This window comes from Fusarium mangiferae (genome assembly GCF_900044065.1).
Source record: "Fusarium mangiferae strain MRC7560 genome assembly, contig: FMAN_scaffold009, whole genome shotgun sequence".
In the NCBI taxonomy this organism is placed as follows: Eukaryota; Fungi; Ascomycota; class Sordariomycetes; order Hypocreales; family Nectriaceae; genus Fusarium; species Fusarium mangiferae.
Window position 1 is genome coordinate 412,131 of NW_024573929.1, and position 15,611 is coordinate 427,741.

General features: G+C 49.2%; 6 protein-coding genes across 6 annotated transcripts; 3 read left to right on the forward strand and 3 right to left on the reverse strand.

Moving 5' to 3' along the window:
- Window positions 1-783: 783 nt before the first annotated feature.
- Window positions 784-2,544, forward strand: FMAN_12233 (uncharacterized protein; the record flags this gene model as incomplete). The annotated part of the gene is made up of 1 exon (XM_041834747.1): window positions 784-2,544. One exon carries the CDS (start codon window positions 784-786, stop codon window positions 2,542-2,544), a length of 1,761 nt encoding a protein of 586 aa, XP_041684979.1.
- Window positions 2,545-2,620: 76 nt separating this feature from the next.
- On the reverse strand, window positions 2,621-4,586 carry FMAN_12234 (uncharacterized protein; the record flags this gene model as incomplete). Its single annotated transcript, XM_041834748.1, has 4 exons — window positions 2,621-3,901; window positions 3,949-4,298; window positions 4,354-4,372; window positions 4,422-4,586. The coding sequence occupies 4 exons, from the start codon at window positions 4,584-4,586 to the stop codon at window positions 2,621-2,623; spliced, it is 1,815 nt and encodes a 604-aa protein (XP_041684980.1).
- Window positions 4,587-5,117: 531 nt separating this feature from the next.
- Window positions 5,118-5,745, reverse strand: FMAN_12235 (uncharacterized protein; the record flags this gene model as incomplete). The annotated part of the gene is made up of 2 exons (XM_041834749.1): window positions 5,118-5,215; window positions 5,268-5,745. The coding sequence occupies 2 exons, from the start codon at window positions 5,743-5,745 to the stop codon at window positions 5,118-5,120; spliced, it is 576 nt and encodes a 191-aa protein (XP_041684981.1).
- Window positions 5,746-7,073: 1,328 nt separating this feature from the next.
- Window positions 7,074-7,856, forward strand: FMAN_16160 (uncharacterized protein; the record flags this gene model as incomplete). The annotated part of the gene is made up of 1 exon (XM_041834750.1): window positions 7,074-7,856. The coding sequence occupies one exon, from the start codon at window positions 7,074-7,076 to the stop codon at window positions 7,854-7,856; it is 783 nt and encodes a 260-aa protein (XP_041684982.1).
- A 363-nt stretch (window positions 7,857-8,219) lies between these two features.
- On the reverse strand, window positions 8,220-9,706 carry FMAN_12236 (putative acetylglutamate kinase/N-acetyl-gamma-glutamyl-phosphate reductase precursor (ARG-6); the record flags this gene model as incomplete). Its single annotated transcript, XM_041834751.1, has 7 exons — window positions 8,220-8,272; window positions 8,321-8,370; window positions 8,418-8,498; window positions 8,547-8,681; window positions 8,730-8,805; window positions 8,855-8,911; window positions 8,986-9,706. 7 exons carry the CDS (start codon window positions 9,704-9,706, stop codon window positions 8,220-8,222), a joined length of 1,173 nt encoding a protein of 390 aa, XP_041684983.1.
- A 2,087-nt stretch (window positions 9,707-11,793) lies between these two features.
- On the forward strand, window positions 11,794-15,528 carry FMAN_12237 (uncharacterized protein; the record flags this gene model as incomplete). Its single annotated transcript, XM_041834752.1, has 1 exon — window positions 11,794-15,528. One exon carries the CDS (start codon window positions 11,794-11,796, stop codon window positions 15,526-15,528), a length of 3,735 nt encoding a protein of 1,244 aa, XP_041684984.1.
- Window positions 15,529-15,611: the final 83 nt, after the last annotated feature.

A 15,611-nucleotide genomic window follows, 5' to 3' on the forward strand; every position in this document is an offset into this window, starting at 1 on the left:
TTTGAACGCATCCATACAAATGATGATATTTTATATCTCCCACGAATGTGACTCGGTGTAGTCACGTTTCATCGCAACGCAAGTGGCCATGTTGAACTTCAGCTCGTGGCCCGGCCCCAGCCTTGGGCGGATAAGCGGCATGGCAGCGGGAGTCTGTTTGAGCGCCTCACTGTAAGTATACGGCCATTGTATGATATATCATCTATTGATCTGACAGTGAATAAGTCACATAGCTGAAGAAATCTAGCAGCTTTCCCTGATGGTATGTGATTGAGACGCGCAAGAAATATGCCCAGCACAAATGAGTGGCTGCCGTCGAAGAATTCGTCGATTGGCCTTAGGGGGTTTTATTCCTTGTGATATGAAGCTTGGTAATTTAGAGAGAAACTCGAGTCAATAAACAGTATTCAGAACGTATTGGCGAGACACAGCAATGGGTAGGTTTCGCAAAGTAGTGGTCTTGTTACCCGCATTTGGGTGTGCATCTGTTCAAGGTACAGAATACGGACATCCCTCTAAGTGCTGGATATAAAATATGGTGGTAGTCGTTCAAGATTGAGGTTCTGAAAGATTCGTGACCGTGGTTCACAATGCGACTGTTTGAACCCAGTCATCCAATCACGAGATGCCCTTATGTGCTTCGCCTCAGAACGCATTCTGACATGCCATTTAAATATCGCAACGGAGAACGCTGATGTCTTGAATGAGCTTCAACAAATTTATAAGTTCGGGTAGTACAGTTAATTAAATAAGTCCGTTTTACCACGCTTATCGAAAATTCCCATGGACATAAAACCAAAGTTAACGTTGACGACCACGGCAAATGAACCTCCAGGACACGACATCTTCTGCACCCCCGAAAACAGCGAGTTTCTCTCCAAAGTACACTACAGAGACCTCAATACCAGCGACAGGGAAATCCGCCTTCTCAAAATCCTGCCCAACTCAGGATCGGGCTTCATCGAATGCGAATTATTACCCAGCGTGAAACTCGCTGATGTGCATAAGCAATATCTTGCACTATCTTACTGCGCAGGTGATGCGCGCAACACAAAGCCCATCATCGTCAATGGGGCAAGGTGTAACGTCTTTGCCAACCTACACCACGCCTTGAATACAGTTCGCTACTATTGGGAGACACATACGTATCATCGAGATTTGTTCCTGTGGGTGGATCAGATATGTATCAACCAGGCTAATCTGATAGAGAGATCTATTCAAGTTGGGTTCATGAGGGCTATATACGAGAGTGCGAAAGAGACTCTTATTTGCCTGTCTGTGGCCGATACAAAAGGAGACGGTATGCGATGGCTTGTAGAACTGGAGGAAACCTATGTGAATCGGGCGATTATCGGAGAGACACTTCCATCAGAAGATGGGGGCGATCGTCGACATCCTTTTTCAACTACCCAATTCCGAACAGAGATGGAGGAATGCCTGAGCCATCATGAGTTTGTGGATGGTTGGATCAAGTTCTGCGACGTCTTGAGCAGTCCATGGTGGGGAAGAGCATGGGTCTTTCAAGAGTTTATGGTTTCGTGCCGAGCGACGTTTCTCTACGGACAGCACTCTATGAAACACGAAATTATGCTGTCACTCATGCCCGACCTCTGCCTATCAACGCTGGAGGTCCTTTTCGAGCCAGAAAAGACCCGCGGAACGTGTATCAAGAAGAAGCTGAAGCGTGCAAAAGTCACTCGTACTCAGGTTTCGCGATCCATCTCCAAGGTTCTCAGTGTCTTTCTCGCCAAACACGAGTGGTATAGAGATTACGATCTGAAGAAGCTTCTTGTATATACACAGAACAGCGAGTCTTCTGATGAGCGGGATCGGATCTACTCCATGGTTGGACTTGCGCACCCTGGTTACGCAATAATACCGGACTATGCATATGAGAACACTTTCGAGAGACTTCTTGTGGAGACTACAAGGCGTATCATTACTTTTGAGGATAGCTTGGAAGTCTTATCATACCTTGGCCGTGGTGAGCCCTCATCCACTGGCTGCAGAAAGTTGCTGCCCTCATGGGTTGTGGATTGGACCACAGTCCAGTCGTTACCCTCCTGGGTCGTTAACCTGGACGAAATTCGACATCTTCCTGAAGCTATGAAGTACGTGGAAGAGATAGACTCGGGAGTCAGCAATCATTACATCAAAGTAGGATATGCCGATTCTTCATTTGTCCAACTCCGACATCCAGTATACCCTGACATGAAGACTACCGCAATACAAGTATGGGCTGTGTTCCTAGATTCCGACTTCATTGTCAACGATCAAAAGATGTTTGTTAGTCAGAACCTTTTCGAAGTCAAGGCCGAATTCCCTGTCCAAAGGGATGACGAGCTTTGGGTTTTCTGCGGCTCATCGGAACCTTTTCTTTTAAGAAGATGTTCGGGCGGATACAGGGTTGTTGGTCCAGTGCTTTGCTTGACTTTGGCATATCAGCCCTTTTGGGGGATATCTGGACGTTTGGATAAGTACGCTGATGAATCTGGAGACCTCGACCCTTCTATGATGGAATTGAAACGAATTACGATCTTTTAGATGCAGACTCATTACGGTAGTGACTTTTGCATTACATCATGGCAATGGGTGTCTTGTTTTTCTTGCGGAGAAGTATTTACTGAGGATATGCTGCACCATCAGCTCTAGGATCACTACCAGCCGACCAAACCGGCGTTCCATCCGGATCAACAGTATATCTAATGATCTGCCCACGCCCAAACATAGCTCTCTTCCACCCCTTAAGCACAACAACATTATGCCCCAATTTCTTCAACTCGTCAACAGTCTTTTCAGAAATACCCTCCTCCACATGAACGGTCCAATCCAACACGTTACCTTCGTCCGGCATACCGGCTCCAATACAGATTCGTGGTGCATCAAGAGCCTGTTGAGGGTTCAGACCGAAGAGAACTTGGTTGAGTAGAACTTGGATGGTTCCTTGGGGTTGGTTGAATCCGCCCATTACACCGAATGTAGAATGCAGGGACCCATCACTGATATTGGTCGCCATCCCGGGAATGATCGTGTGATAAGGTCTTTTTCTCGGCTCAAGCTTGTTAGGATGTTTCTCATCCAGCGAGAAATTCGCACCACGGTTCTGAAGTGTGAAGCCACAACCTTTGGGAATAATCGCCGTTCCGAAACCAGCGTAGTTGGAGTTAATAAACGAAGCAGCGTTACCAGCGGAATCAGTAACAGTGAAGTAAACTGTATCGCTGCTTTGAAGAGCGGGAGATACGAAATCGGGGTTTCCGGGCTGAACACCGTCGTGGGCTTTTGAAGCAGAGAAGATCTTGGCGCGTTCGGCGAGATATGAGGATGAAATCATGCCAGCGGTAGGAACCTTTGTGGTGTCCGGGTCCGTGACGTACCAACTTGCATCTGTGAAGCCGAGACGTAGCGCTTCGATAATAGCGTGGAGATACGCCGTAGAGTTATGATCTTCTGGTGTGAATCTTGGAATCTTTCCCTGTTTCTCGAGCTGTTCGATTATGCCCAGGGCCATGAGAGCGACGATACCCTGGCCGTTGGGGGGATGTTCCCAAAGCTCAACACCGCCATTGGGGTCTTTGTCCGTGAGGCCCTGACCGCGAAACTTAACAGAGATAGGTTCCGTATTTTGGGTGCCGGTTTCAAGATGATGCTTCAAGTCGTCGAGCTCGAGATATCCTCCCAGGTCTTGTACGACCTTTACGATCTCCTCTGCAATGCGACCGGTGTAAAAGCCCTTCTTACCTTCCGTCGCCAAAGCTCTAAATGTTTGTGCGAGAGTTGGGTTCTTGAAGACTTCACCTGGTCGAGGAGCCCTCACACCATCTTGCGCAGATGGGTCTTTCTTGAGCATCTCTGCAAAGTTAGGTGATGCATCACGAAGAAGCTTCTCTTGAGCTTGCCACTACCTCAAGTCAGTCCAAATCCCGCACTCACAAGAACGGTACCTACAGAGTGAGAAGCGATTTCAGTAAGAGGGAAGCCATTCTCAGCTAGTTTAATAGCCGGCTCGAGGATCTGGCTCAAGCTAACTTTTCCACTGCCGAATCGCTCGATGGTATCGACCCAGCCAGCTGCAGCGCCGGGAACAGTAGCAGCGTGGACGTGATGAGTTGGGATTTCGCCAACTTTGCCGTCGGGGATATTGAGGCTCTTGCGGATGTTCTCAATGGTCTGCTTTGAGCCGGAGCGGCCGGAGCCGTTGAGACTTTTGACTTGTTTTGTGGTGGCGTCGAAGTAGAGGAGGAACATGTCACCACCGATGCCGGTGGATACGGGTTCAGTGACATTCAGACCGGCAGCTATTTCATATCAGCGTCCCAATCCTCGTTCACGGTTGTCGTCCAATGATCATACCAACTGCGACAGCTGCGTCCTGATGTCTGTTAGCTACTGAACCATGGGTATGAAGAACACTGACTTACAGCCGCATTACCACCAGCCCTCAAAATCTCAAGACCACAGTTCGCAGCATGAGGTTGAGGCGCCGCGACAATACCCTCTGTGCTATGAACAACACTCCTCCTTGAAGGAAAGCCAGTGAAGCCAGCCGAAGGCGGCTCATAAATCGACGACGTAGGCAGAGGCATGGCAACAACTCACAGAGCAACGAGCAGTACAGAAAATAATACAAGGTTGAGGGAGAATAGGTTATTTACATGATATTTATGATGTAAACACTTTCCTGTAGACCTCGGGTCAAGCCCGACGTTGTACTTGGAGACGTGGGGGAGGGGTTCTTTTGAATGGCGGGGTAAATTTGGAGGGGCGAGAGGCATAATGTCGTGATAATGCCTCTCGCCGATCTTCGGGTGTGAATGTCCGGGGTTTGATCTTTGGAGGGCGCTTTTACATCACTCACGACAGATTTCGGGGTAATTGTAGTATCTTGAATGTGACTAGAAGGAGCATGGTTGACAGTTGACATGAAGCCTAAAGAATAAGCTTAACAGCGCCAAAACAGCCATATTCTCAGCACAGCCAATGAATTGAATACCATATGTCGCTTATATGGAAATGACTGTCGGTCTAATTAACTGACAAGCAAAAGGAAATGCTTCCGTCAAACCGACTTGGCAGCGGCGGGTGTCACTCAATTGTTTCCATCTCCATACCCGACTTCACTTAGCAATCTTCATCCCCAGCCTCTGAAAATACGAGTAAATCGATCCCTTGGGCACCTTCTCAAGGCTACTCATCCATCTCGCGGCAAAGCTCCCTAAGAACCGTTAGCTTTTACTTTTATCACAGTCGCAAACAAAATGACTTACCAACTCTGGGCCCAATCTCATCGAACCCCAGCGCTCTCAGCACCCAAACAAGCTCAAACTCCACCAAAACACCGATAGCAACAATGGTACCAGCTGCGATCAACCCAGCATAAACAGGATGTTCTTTCGCAAACTCCAAAGCGGTGTTTGTAGCTCTCTTTACGGCTTCAGCCATGGGCTTAGCAAGCTCTGCGCCATCTTTCAAGAGGTTCTCGATCTTGCGCTCGATGGCTTCGGCGAGGCTTGATGTCCAGCCGGTGGTGGAAACGACCTGTTCAAGACGGTGGTGAAGTTGAGCTTGGGTGCCCGTGTGGGTTTGTAGAATGGTTACGAATTGAGAGGCTGCGTCGTCAGAGTAGAGGACTGGTTGGGCGGTGATGAGCTTTGAGTCTGTGTTGATCTCGCTCACCTGAAGAGACGGTTGAGTTGGGGCGCTTTGGCCGGTAAGACAAGAGATAATGGAGGTGAGTGGATTCATCTTGGTGAAGTTGCTCGTTGCGTAGGTGGTGTTGATGAAAGGAGGAGATGATGCTGAGTTTGGTCAGACGAGGCTCTGTTTTATTCTGATGACGGCATGGAAGGCCTCCTGCATGCTTGCGACCACTCACACCATTCATTCATCTGCATCAATAACAATCGAGATGTAACCGCTGTTGAAAGCCGTTGGCTAAGTTTATTGCCCGCGCCTTGGTGTTGGCCCAGTTTGAGGCCATGAGAGCGCAAACATCGCACAATTTGGCCGGACGGTAGCCCGCAAGGCATACCACATTGCGGCCTACCACATTCTACAAATGGTCTTCGATTACCGTTTCATAGATATCATCCAGCTGCAGTCAAATTGTCTTGCACGTGAGTCCTTAGTATGGATGAGTTCAAGATGAGATTTCTACGAAACTGCCTCTGCCAAATGATAGGCAGGACTGCTAGCATAACCAAGATATCCTTGCAAGTCACTTGCGTTCGGAGTATTTCTCCGCTTTCTTACGGACTTAAATCACCTCAGGGCCTCTGGATTCCTCATACTTAATGGCTCCAAATAATTACATTGTGCGCTGCAGAGACACTCCGGCCGCTCCCGTCTGGTCCCCTATTTGGCACAGCACAACACCAAGCTTTGCCCACGTGCAACAAGGCTTCCTGTCTCATTAATAATCCACCTGTGATCCCCAAGCTAAAACCCTGATCCAGATCCTCTAATCGAACTAACATCCCCGCGTGGTCCCTAACATTCCAGACCCTGAGGGCCCAGGAACGTAACTTTCACCTCGCTCATGGTGGCGGATCGGAAGAGGCCAACCTAATCGAGACCTCATTAAAACGATACAAATATCTCAGTGAATAGACTCCAGGAACAGTCGAAATGGGTAAAGGAATGTCTACATGGCGCTGATCGGCCATTAAATAGAGTTAACTGTCATTGTCTACTAACCCCAGACCCGCGCCACATACATAGCTGGTATGTAAACTATTCACATTCCTGAATTCATAGGCATTTGATAGCCCAGATCACCTGTGGCTAGACTCTTGCGGCCAAGACCGAATAAGGTACCGTGTTTTATCGGACAAGCCTCATGCCAGGTCCCGGCCCTGATCAGCGTTCCTGCATTGGTGATTAACTTTTCCCAAAGGGTGATCAATTCGTTGCCAAGATCTCACTACATCGTGCCTACGACTGACGTATAAGTACTGGTTGCTGTCTTGCAAGGCTGTGATCTGATCAGCTCAACAAACACTCCAACTCAAACACACTCGCTCTATTCCCTATCTCACTATATCATATCATTTCATTTCATTCAAAACTTCAAAATGAAGCCTGTTCTCGCTTTGACAGTCTGCCTCAGCAGCATCTTGGGTGCTGAAGCTTGGGTTCTTCCTCCTGGCGGTGCACCCAAGGCGGGCTATGCTCTTCGGCCAGACGACAAGACTGGCAACAAGAACGCCGCCGACACCAAGATCAAGTTCTCACCCGCTGGTTCTTCTTCTTCTTCCGGTACAAAGTCAAACGCTGTCGTCGCTGGCTTCATCAACCCCAAGACCGGTGGTGCATCGCGCCGTGGCCTTGACAGGCGCGATGACGATGACGATGGTGACGATAGTTCCGATGATGGTGTTGAAGGTGACCCTGAAGTCACCATCTTCACTCGTCCAGCCACAAAGATCGGCACTCTCAAGAAGGGAGAAACCTCTGGCAGCGATGATGATGACGAGGATGAGACCAAGTACTTCAAGACCAACAACAAGAAGCAAAACGGCAAAAACAAGGACGACGACAAGAAGAAGGACGACAAGACCAAGACCAAGAATGAAGACAGTACCAAGACAAAGACAAGTGACGATGCGAAAAAGACCACCAAGACCAAGAAAGAGGATAGCACCAAGACAAAAGCTAGCGATGATGCTAAGAAGACTAGCAAGTCGAAGCACTCCGGGGATGATGATGACAAGAAGACTACCAAGACTAAGACGGAGAAGACTACCAAGACGAAGAGTAGTGATGATGCGACCAAGACGCCCAAGGTGAAGGATGATAAGAAGAAGGGCTCAAAGGATGATAAGGTTGACGACAAGAAGAAGTCCAAGAGCACATAACCCACTCTCACTGTGTATCACCACGTTTCTGTTACAACCATGTATTCTATAGACTTTCATTTATCGGGACCATACACGCGGGAGTTCAGGAAAGGTAGCTGTAAATCATCATTCAGCCTCTATCTGGAATTGTATTTGTATCATAACAAAAAAAAAACGTCTTCTTCCCCTGACGTGACAGTGTTCTAAATATGCTTTCCTCTTCTCCGCAACTGGTATAGCATGCTATGGTTGTAGTTCTGGTACAGATATGTAATACTTTGCTTGGACCGCTTCGAGATTGGCGCGTCCCTTGTGCTGTGGAGTGTTGAACTTGTTCTCTATGGTGATATCGGAGCGACAATGCGCCGTGGTGTTGGTGGCTTAGATAGGGATACCCTGGTATTCGTCATATCCGAGTGCGAGGTTCATGTTCTCTGCGAGATTGTTAGAATGGTGATGGTGGAGCTGGGTGAAGGACTTACGGAGGCATTGTGTGGCGGCACCCTTGTGGAGGTTGTCGATGGTGGCGCATCTTTAACAAGTTAGTAGATGCATCGGATCTGGGATGGAGAGACTTACACAACGACGCGCTTGCCGGTGCTGTCGACAGCAAAGCCACCAATCTCAACGTGGTGCTTGTCCTGAATGGCCTTGACAACACTTCACGATGTCAGTTCATGTGATACCACAGCGCTGGGGGGTACGTACGGAGCCTCGCCAACAACCTTGACAAGCTTCTCGCCGGCGTATCGGTCCTGGTAGATTTGGCGGATATCACGAGATGTCATCTCCTTGTTCAGGGGAATGTTGACAGTCAGGTGAATACCGCGGAACCAGGAGGCGCTGTATTGTCAGTCTTTGGTGACGTAGTGGATGAGGTAGCAGGCTTACACATGGGGCATGAAAGCAGCGGGTGTACCGAGGTGGTGGCTAATCTCTCGCTCGTGGATGTGACCTGTGAGGGAGTCTTTACAAGTCAGCTTTCTGTCTCCCATGTCCTCTTTCTTTGCACTTACAGGGCAATAGGTTGTCCTTGAGGTTGTTGGTGTCGTTCTTGGGAGATGGCTTGGTACCTGTTCAACTGTTAGCCTTCAAGCCCCGATTATGCTGCGCGCAAGACATCTCGTCCGCGCGAGTTGTGACATACCAGCTCCGCTGTAACCACTGACACCGAAAATGCTGGGAATGCCGCCGAGATGCTCAACAATAGGAGCCAAAGCAAGCTGGGAGCCAGTGGCATAGCAGCCAGGGTTGGAGATTCTTGTAGCTGTGGCAAGCTGGCTTCTGGGCTGAAGCTCGCAAAGACCGTACTTCCATGTCTTTTGGTCCTCGTCAAAACGGTAATCGGCGGAGAGATCGACAATTAGGCTCTTGCTGTCGCCGAGAGCCTCAACGAAGGGCTGGCAGACAGCATTGGGGAGCGCCAGAATCCAGGCATCGACCTTGCCATCCTTATCCAGCTGGGTAACCTCCTCAGGAGACAGACTCTCATAGATGATCTTGCGCTTGCTGTAGCCCTTCAACTCCTGGCCCTGGAGTTCACGGGAAGAAACATGTCGGAGATCCATCATGGGGTGCTCGTTCAGAAGATCGATAAGAGCCTGACCAGTGTATCCACGAGCTCCAATGAGGCCAATTCTTGAGGGAGAATCATTGGAGGCATTCTTCATGCCCAGAGGAGGGTTGGGGTTGGTCTGGATAGCGTAGGACAAACGGCCGGTAGAAGAGAGGCATCGAGCCTGTGCGACAGTGAAGCTTCGGCCGAGGGAGATCTTGGGCACGGGCGCAACGAGGGTCGAGACAGCGGCGGCTCGGGGGGCAACGCGGCGGGCACTGGTGCGCAGGGCGGAAGAGGTAGCGGACAGCATGATTCCGATAGGGAGCGAGCCCAATTGACCACTGTAGGGAGTAGTAGAGGTGGATGAGGGGTCGTGATGAAGGGATTGTTGGCGGGCTTAGATTTCAGATGCGACAAAATAATCCTTGATCGAATTGACGTTGGTGTGGGGTTTGTCGTTTTTGTGTGGCTATTCGCGGCCGAAGTCGGTCGCTGGGTAAGTTGCTGACTCATCAGGTTGGGCCATGGTCGATATGCACTTACTGACGGGGAGACTGCCCAGTAGCAAGAGATAGAAGTCAACGTGGTCAATTGTGCAGGTCCATTTGAAGGGTTTCTGGCTCCGTACCTTGTGTACAAAATGAGGAGTTGCCTTTAAGTCTTCATGTCACTCAACTGACCGTTGCTGTTGCATGGTACACCACCGCCTTCGACGTTAAATAAAAGTCAAATGATGGCTTCAACGGCGCCAGCGAAGTAAGGTAGACGCCAACGGACAATTTCCCTGTGATGAAGGGAGGACTTTGAAACTTGGAGCCATCTCAATGTCGTGTGTTGGGCTAAGAAGAGGATGGAAGTGACGGAAGGTTTCACAAATGCACTCATGATGACATCGTTTGGTCAAGTTCAGTGTAGGTAGGTACATGGTGAATGGAAAAAGGAAGGCCATTTGGCGGTAAAGTTGCCATGACCAATGTTAAGTTTTGGGCGGTCTATTGCTTTGTAACATTCATCAGCGGAAGGGGCTCATTGTTGTTCTGGATGGCGTAATGGCCGTCCTCAATCCTGTGCTCAACTTGGAAGCAAGTTAACAACAAACGATGCGAGGTGCCGACACAAACAACACTCGTCGCATGAAAAGCCTCTGCGTCAACTCCTTCTATTCTTTCCAGGCTAGCAAACGCACAACCTTGACAAATTAGGTGATGGCCTCAGCCTCTATATCCGCATCTCATACCACGCCATTCCGGCTAACAATGTATCAATGCACCAGCCCAAGCTTTCCACACAAGCGAATGCGCCCTTCTACAACGCTGAGGCCTTTGCCCACTCGTCATGATGGATAGATCAAGGCTTCAGGTTCCGTTGCCAAAGGGCCATCTGATTGTCGATTGAACAGACGACAGAGAGGCCGCTTGGATACTGTGCACCTGATGATCCCTCAACAAGAATTAGGACTCTGGTTTTATCTTTCATGGTGACGACTTGGCCGCTCAAGCATGTACTAATCCAATCCGATGAAGAGCGCCAATCTTTGCGGCAACTTCCAAACTCTTCGGCACCTGCGTTGGACGGCTGTAGCAACTGGACTCTATACCAGCTCTTGGTTCGTGTCTGACGTACAACCAGCAAGGGCCAATCGCTCAGACTTGTGCGTCGGGGCTATTTTCAGAGTGTCGTCGATGTCCTCAACCAGCTCGGCTGCCACAGAATCATGGAGCTATGTCGCTATTCTCAAACAAATACCACGGGTCGCAATTCACGCGATTGGAAATTCGCAGGACAGCCTAGATGCTTTTACGTCTGCCTGATGGGGTATCACCTTCCATATATCATCAATATTCAATAACCCCTCCAGTGCTAGTCACGTTGGCCTCATGTCGTGGAAACCGACACTCGTCATGGGTCATGATCCTCTATCACAATCTCAAGACTGCAGCGCCGTGTAATGCCTTTCAACCCGTATACTGTCGACCTTAACGTTGCTTAAGCATGCGAGAAGCCTTGCCAAGTCGGTATTGAACCTCCTGCCTCGATGGTGAGGGATCCAATAGCGGCCTCCTATACTGAGAGCCTGCCACAAGGCCTTATCTCGGTGACAAACACCAGTCGTGGTGCAACGTCCAACGGTGTGGCAGGTAATTTGGTGTATCCTTCTGGCAGGCGGGCTTCCAGTGGTCATGTTTCACGTAACAGTAGCCCAGATGCCTCGCCCTTTGGGCAGACGCATCTGAGGGGGACTTTTGGCGGACCAGTCTGCCAAGTAATTTGACCTCATGGAGGTATTTATGCTGCTGAGGAGACAGTGCAAGGTTCTCCTCGGGCCTTCAAGCACTACGATACTCGTCTAGTGCAAGCAACTCACCCCAACATTCTTTCATCTTTCCTTGAGGCGAGATGGCTGAGATTATCAGACCTGCACTTGGCCAGAACGTTGCTATTGGCACACTCTACGATGCAAGATTTGACCAATTCCTTCCGTCTTCTATTTTGCCGCCAAATCCATCACAAGGAACCGTCTTGCGAAGTCCTTGTCTGCCCTCTCATCAGTGCCAGAGTGGAATACATCAAGGCTCCGGTCATGCGAGTCGGTTCAGCGCGATGCGCATCGATGGCAACCTTGCAGCAAGCATTCTATCGGGTTTAATCGACCTCAAAGGATCTGCCAACTTCCTGAAAGACAGCACATTAGATGGCGATATACTCTATGGTGTTAACCGGAGTTTCTTTAACACCTATGAAGATGTCCTAAATCTCCACCAGAGTGTGTATAGAAGCGGAGTGGCCTCTGGAATCTTCCACCCGGCCGATCGTCGCAGTACCCATGTGGTCACCGGCATTCGGTGGGGGCTACAAAGCATCATGACAATGAAGCATCGCATAGACGATGCAGGTCAACGAGCGACCCTAGAAGTTGCTTTTCAGAAAGACTTGGCGGAACTGGACGACATTGCCAGGTGCATTTACTCCGTCGACTGCGGAGACGATTCACTAAGTCATCGACTTGAACTCGACTATGAGTTCATGCTCTATACAGATATCCAACGTGATTATGGCATTTGCACAGAGACACTGCCTGTGATGTGCAGGTTTGTGCAAACAGGTCCGCAGCAGATTACACACACTTTTGACGGCGCAGGGTACCCGATAGAGTATACTTTACTTCCCATGCACATACTCCGTCATCCCATGCCTGGCGGGGGGTTTGTTCCCAGCCCTCAACGTCCCCTGAGAGCTGTCACCAATGTCGATCCTTTATTTGTTCTTTTTGATGATTGGAACTCTTGTAAGGAGAAACTCGAGGAGTACAGACACTCATTGGTGGGTCGGGAACAATATCTTGCAAGAGACCACATCGAAGAAGTCGATGCAGCCATTATTAGGCTTGAAACATTCCGGAAAGACGTCCAGATAACTCTACAAAGGATTATTCTAGGCATCAGAGATGACACAGAGCATGAACATCGTCTCGATTACCTACTTGCGGATCACGGATCATCTGCCCGGCAGATCTCTATGATCGCTGGTCAGCAAAGCGACAAGCTCAGATTCATCGAGCAATGTCTCAACAGTGGAGCGACATATATCGGTTTCAACGGCGCTTGCATCAACGAACGCACTCTGTCTCACAATCCTCCTCCATATCATTTTCTTTTCAATAATGCCGTGCTCAAGAGCTCAAGTTCATGGAATGATCAATGCACAGCTCTGAGGGAGTTCCTTCACAACCCCCTAAACCACAACCAGGTGTTTATAGTCGACTGCGATGCCCCCTCTGAGTACAGAGAGTTGGAAGCCCCAGTCTTTGGGCCAATACGAACAATGCCGAGGCCAGTGATTGAAGTTTCGGAGTATCGGGAGAGGTCAGCAGAACGCAGACCTCCTACCAGACAGGCAGAGCACCGGGAGCAGTCACAGAGGTGTGTCGCTCGTTGCGATCCGGACGAGATGGATTTTAATACACGAAGACCAGCTGAGCTCCGTCCAGTCAGGATCCCCTGTCCCGGAAGATCTTGTGACTCTCGCTCGAGTTGCGAATGGGTTTGCGTCAATTGCGACATTCCTCTTGAGTTTGAGACAGTGACTGACTGCATCTACTGCGATTGTGGTTCAGCCGCTTACAACTCATGGGACTTCAAATGCAATAGCGATAGTCACGGGCACGGTTTTGATCGATACCGCTCGGATGAACTTTATCGACTCTTGACAAGATCGAAAACACCTGATTGCCGCAATATCCTGGTTCTGGGACAGACTGGTGTTGGCAAGTCAACTTTCATCAATTCTTTCGTCAATTTCTTGACGTTTGAGAGTTTCGACGAGGCTAAGTCAGCCCGAAAACTAGAGTACAAGGTCCCGTGTTCATTCTCAGTCAGTCACTGGAACTCGTCAGACCCAGATCAGGAACTTGAGAACCGGACGATCCGAGTTGGCTCTGGAGATGATGAACACGATGGTACCACTGGTGATTCTGCAACACAAAAGACATCGGTTTATAGAGTCATGTATAATGATACCAAGTACCGAATAATCGATACCCCAGGTATTGGCGACACTCGAGGTCCTGAGATAGACAACAAGAACATCAAGGACATCATGTACGCTCTGAAAAGATATGAAGAGCTTCATGGAATCCTGATCCTAGTAAAGACCAACGAAGCACGCCTCACCCCCACAATTCATTTCTGCTTTGAGGAGCTATTGTCCCATCTTCATCGCAGCGCTGTTGCAAACGTCGTCTTTGGATTCACACATACCCTCATCTCCAACTATGCTCCAGGAGATGCTCTCGGACCGCTTCAACGCTTCCTGAAAGGTAACACAACTGTTGACCTAACAGTAAGCCACGCAAACTCGTACAGTTTTGACGCCAAAAGCTTTCATTACCTGGCTGCGTACTTTCAAGGTGTAAGGGGCCAAGATGAGGGAAGCTCTCGTGAAAGTTGGAATAGATCGAGAGCAGAAACTTTGAGGCTACTGTCTTATATAGACAACCTCAGACCACATGAGATCAGTCAAACGCTCACCATGGAGGGCGCACGCGAAGCGCTTGGTCATTTGATGATTCCCATGGTTGAGGTTTCCCAGGAGATCAGAAAGAATTTGAGCCTTCTGGAGGAAAGGATGGCAGAGTTGAATGATATGCGTCTGACGGGAGACGAGCTACGAAAGAGACTTCATCTAGAAAGGATTAAAGTTGTTCCTACAAAGCTCGATAAGCCTCGGACTGTGTGCAAGAACAAGCGCTGCTGCGAGTTCAAGTCCAATTCCAGTGGCGAGGTTGTCACGTTCTACAGGTCAATCTGTCACGAAGATTGCAGGTTACCAGGTGTAACCGAAGAGTGCGTAGGCCATCCAGAACTCATCAAATGTCGGGCGTTCAAGGAGACCAAAGACAAGAGCTGTAGAAGTTGCAAGCATAGTTGGCAGGAGCACATGCATTTCTTCTATGAACTGACCGAGAGCAAGGTCAGGGTCAAGGATAAAGACGTTGAGCGACGCCTCCAGGACAACGCAAACGATATGGCTCTACGACAAGAGGGTATAGAGCGATTTCAACAGCTTGAGAGGGAATACAGAAGTGAACAGAAACAGCTACGAAAGGCCACGGCGCAGTTTGTTGCATATCTGAGACAGCATTCTGCCAATGCTTTTAATGATGCGACCGAAAAGTACTACGACCAGCTCATCAAGATTGAGACGGGCAAGATCCAGTACGGAAAGGACAACAGAATAAACGTCGATATGAACAAGAGAAAGCTCAAGGATTTAACAGATGACAGAGATAGACATCTCGAGCTAGTCAAGACAATCCAGGAAAACATGCATGCTCCTCGTGACCAGACGGAGGCGCTTCTAACTTCAGACGGGGTCGAGCAACTCATCAGGGATCTATATAATCTTAAGCACTTTGGCAAGAGTTTGAGGAGTCTGAGAGATGGCATTACTCATTACAAGGACCATGACAAGCAGTCGCATCATCGTCATCGGTCTCGGTCGCGAAGGTCTCGAAGTACTGAGACGCGTGAGGATGTAAGTGACAGATCAAGTCGAAGCAACGATGAGCGTGAGGAATCGAGACGGAACAGGGGGCTTATTCGAGGCATCCATAAATTCCTGTCCGATTTCTAGGTCTGTTGGGGATAACACGGTAAGCTGACGACTGGTGGATGAGGGACTTCATGCCATGTACCAGAGAATGCAGTTCATTTGCC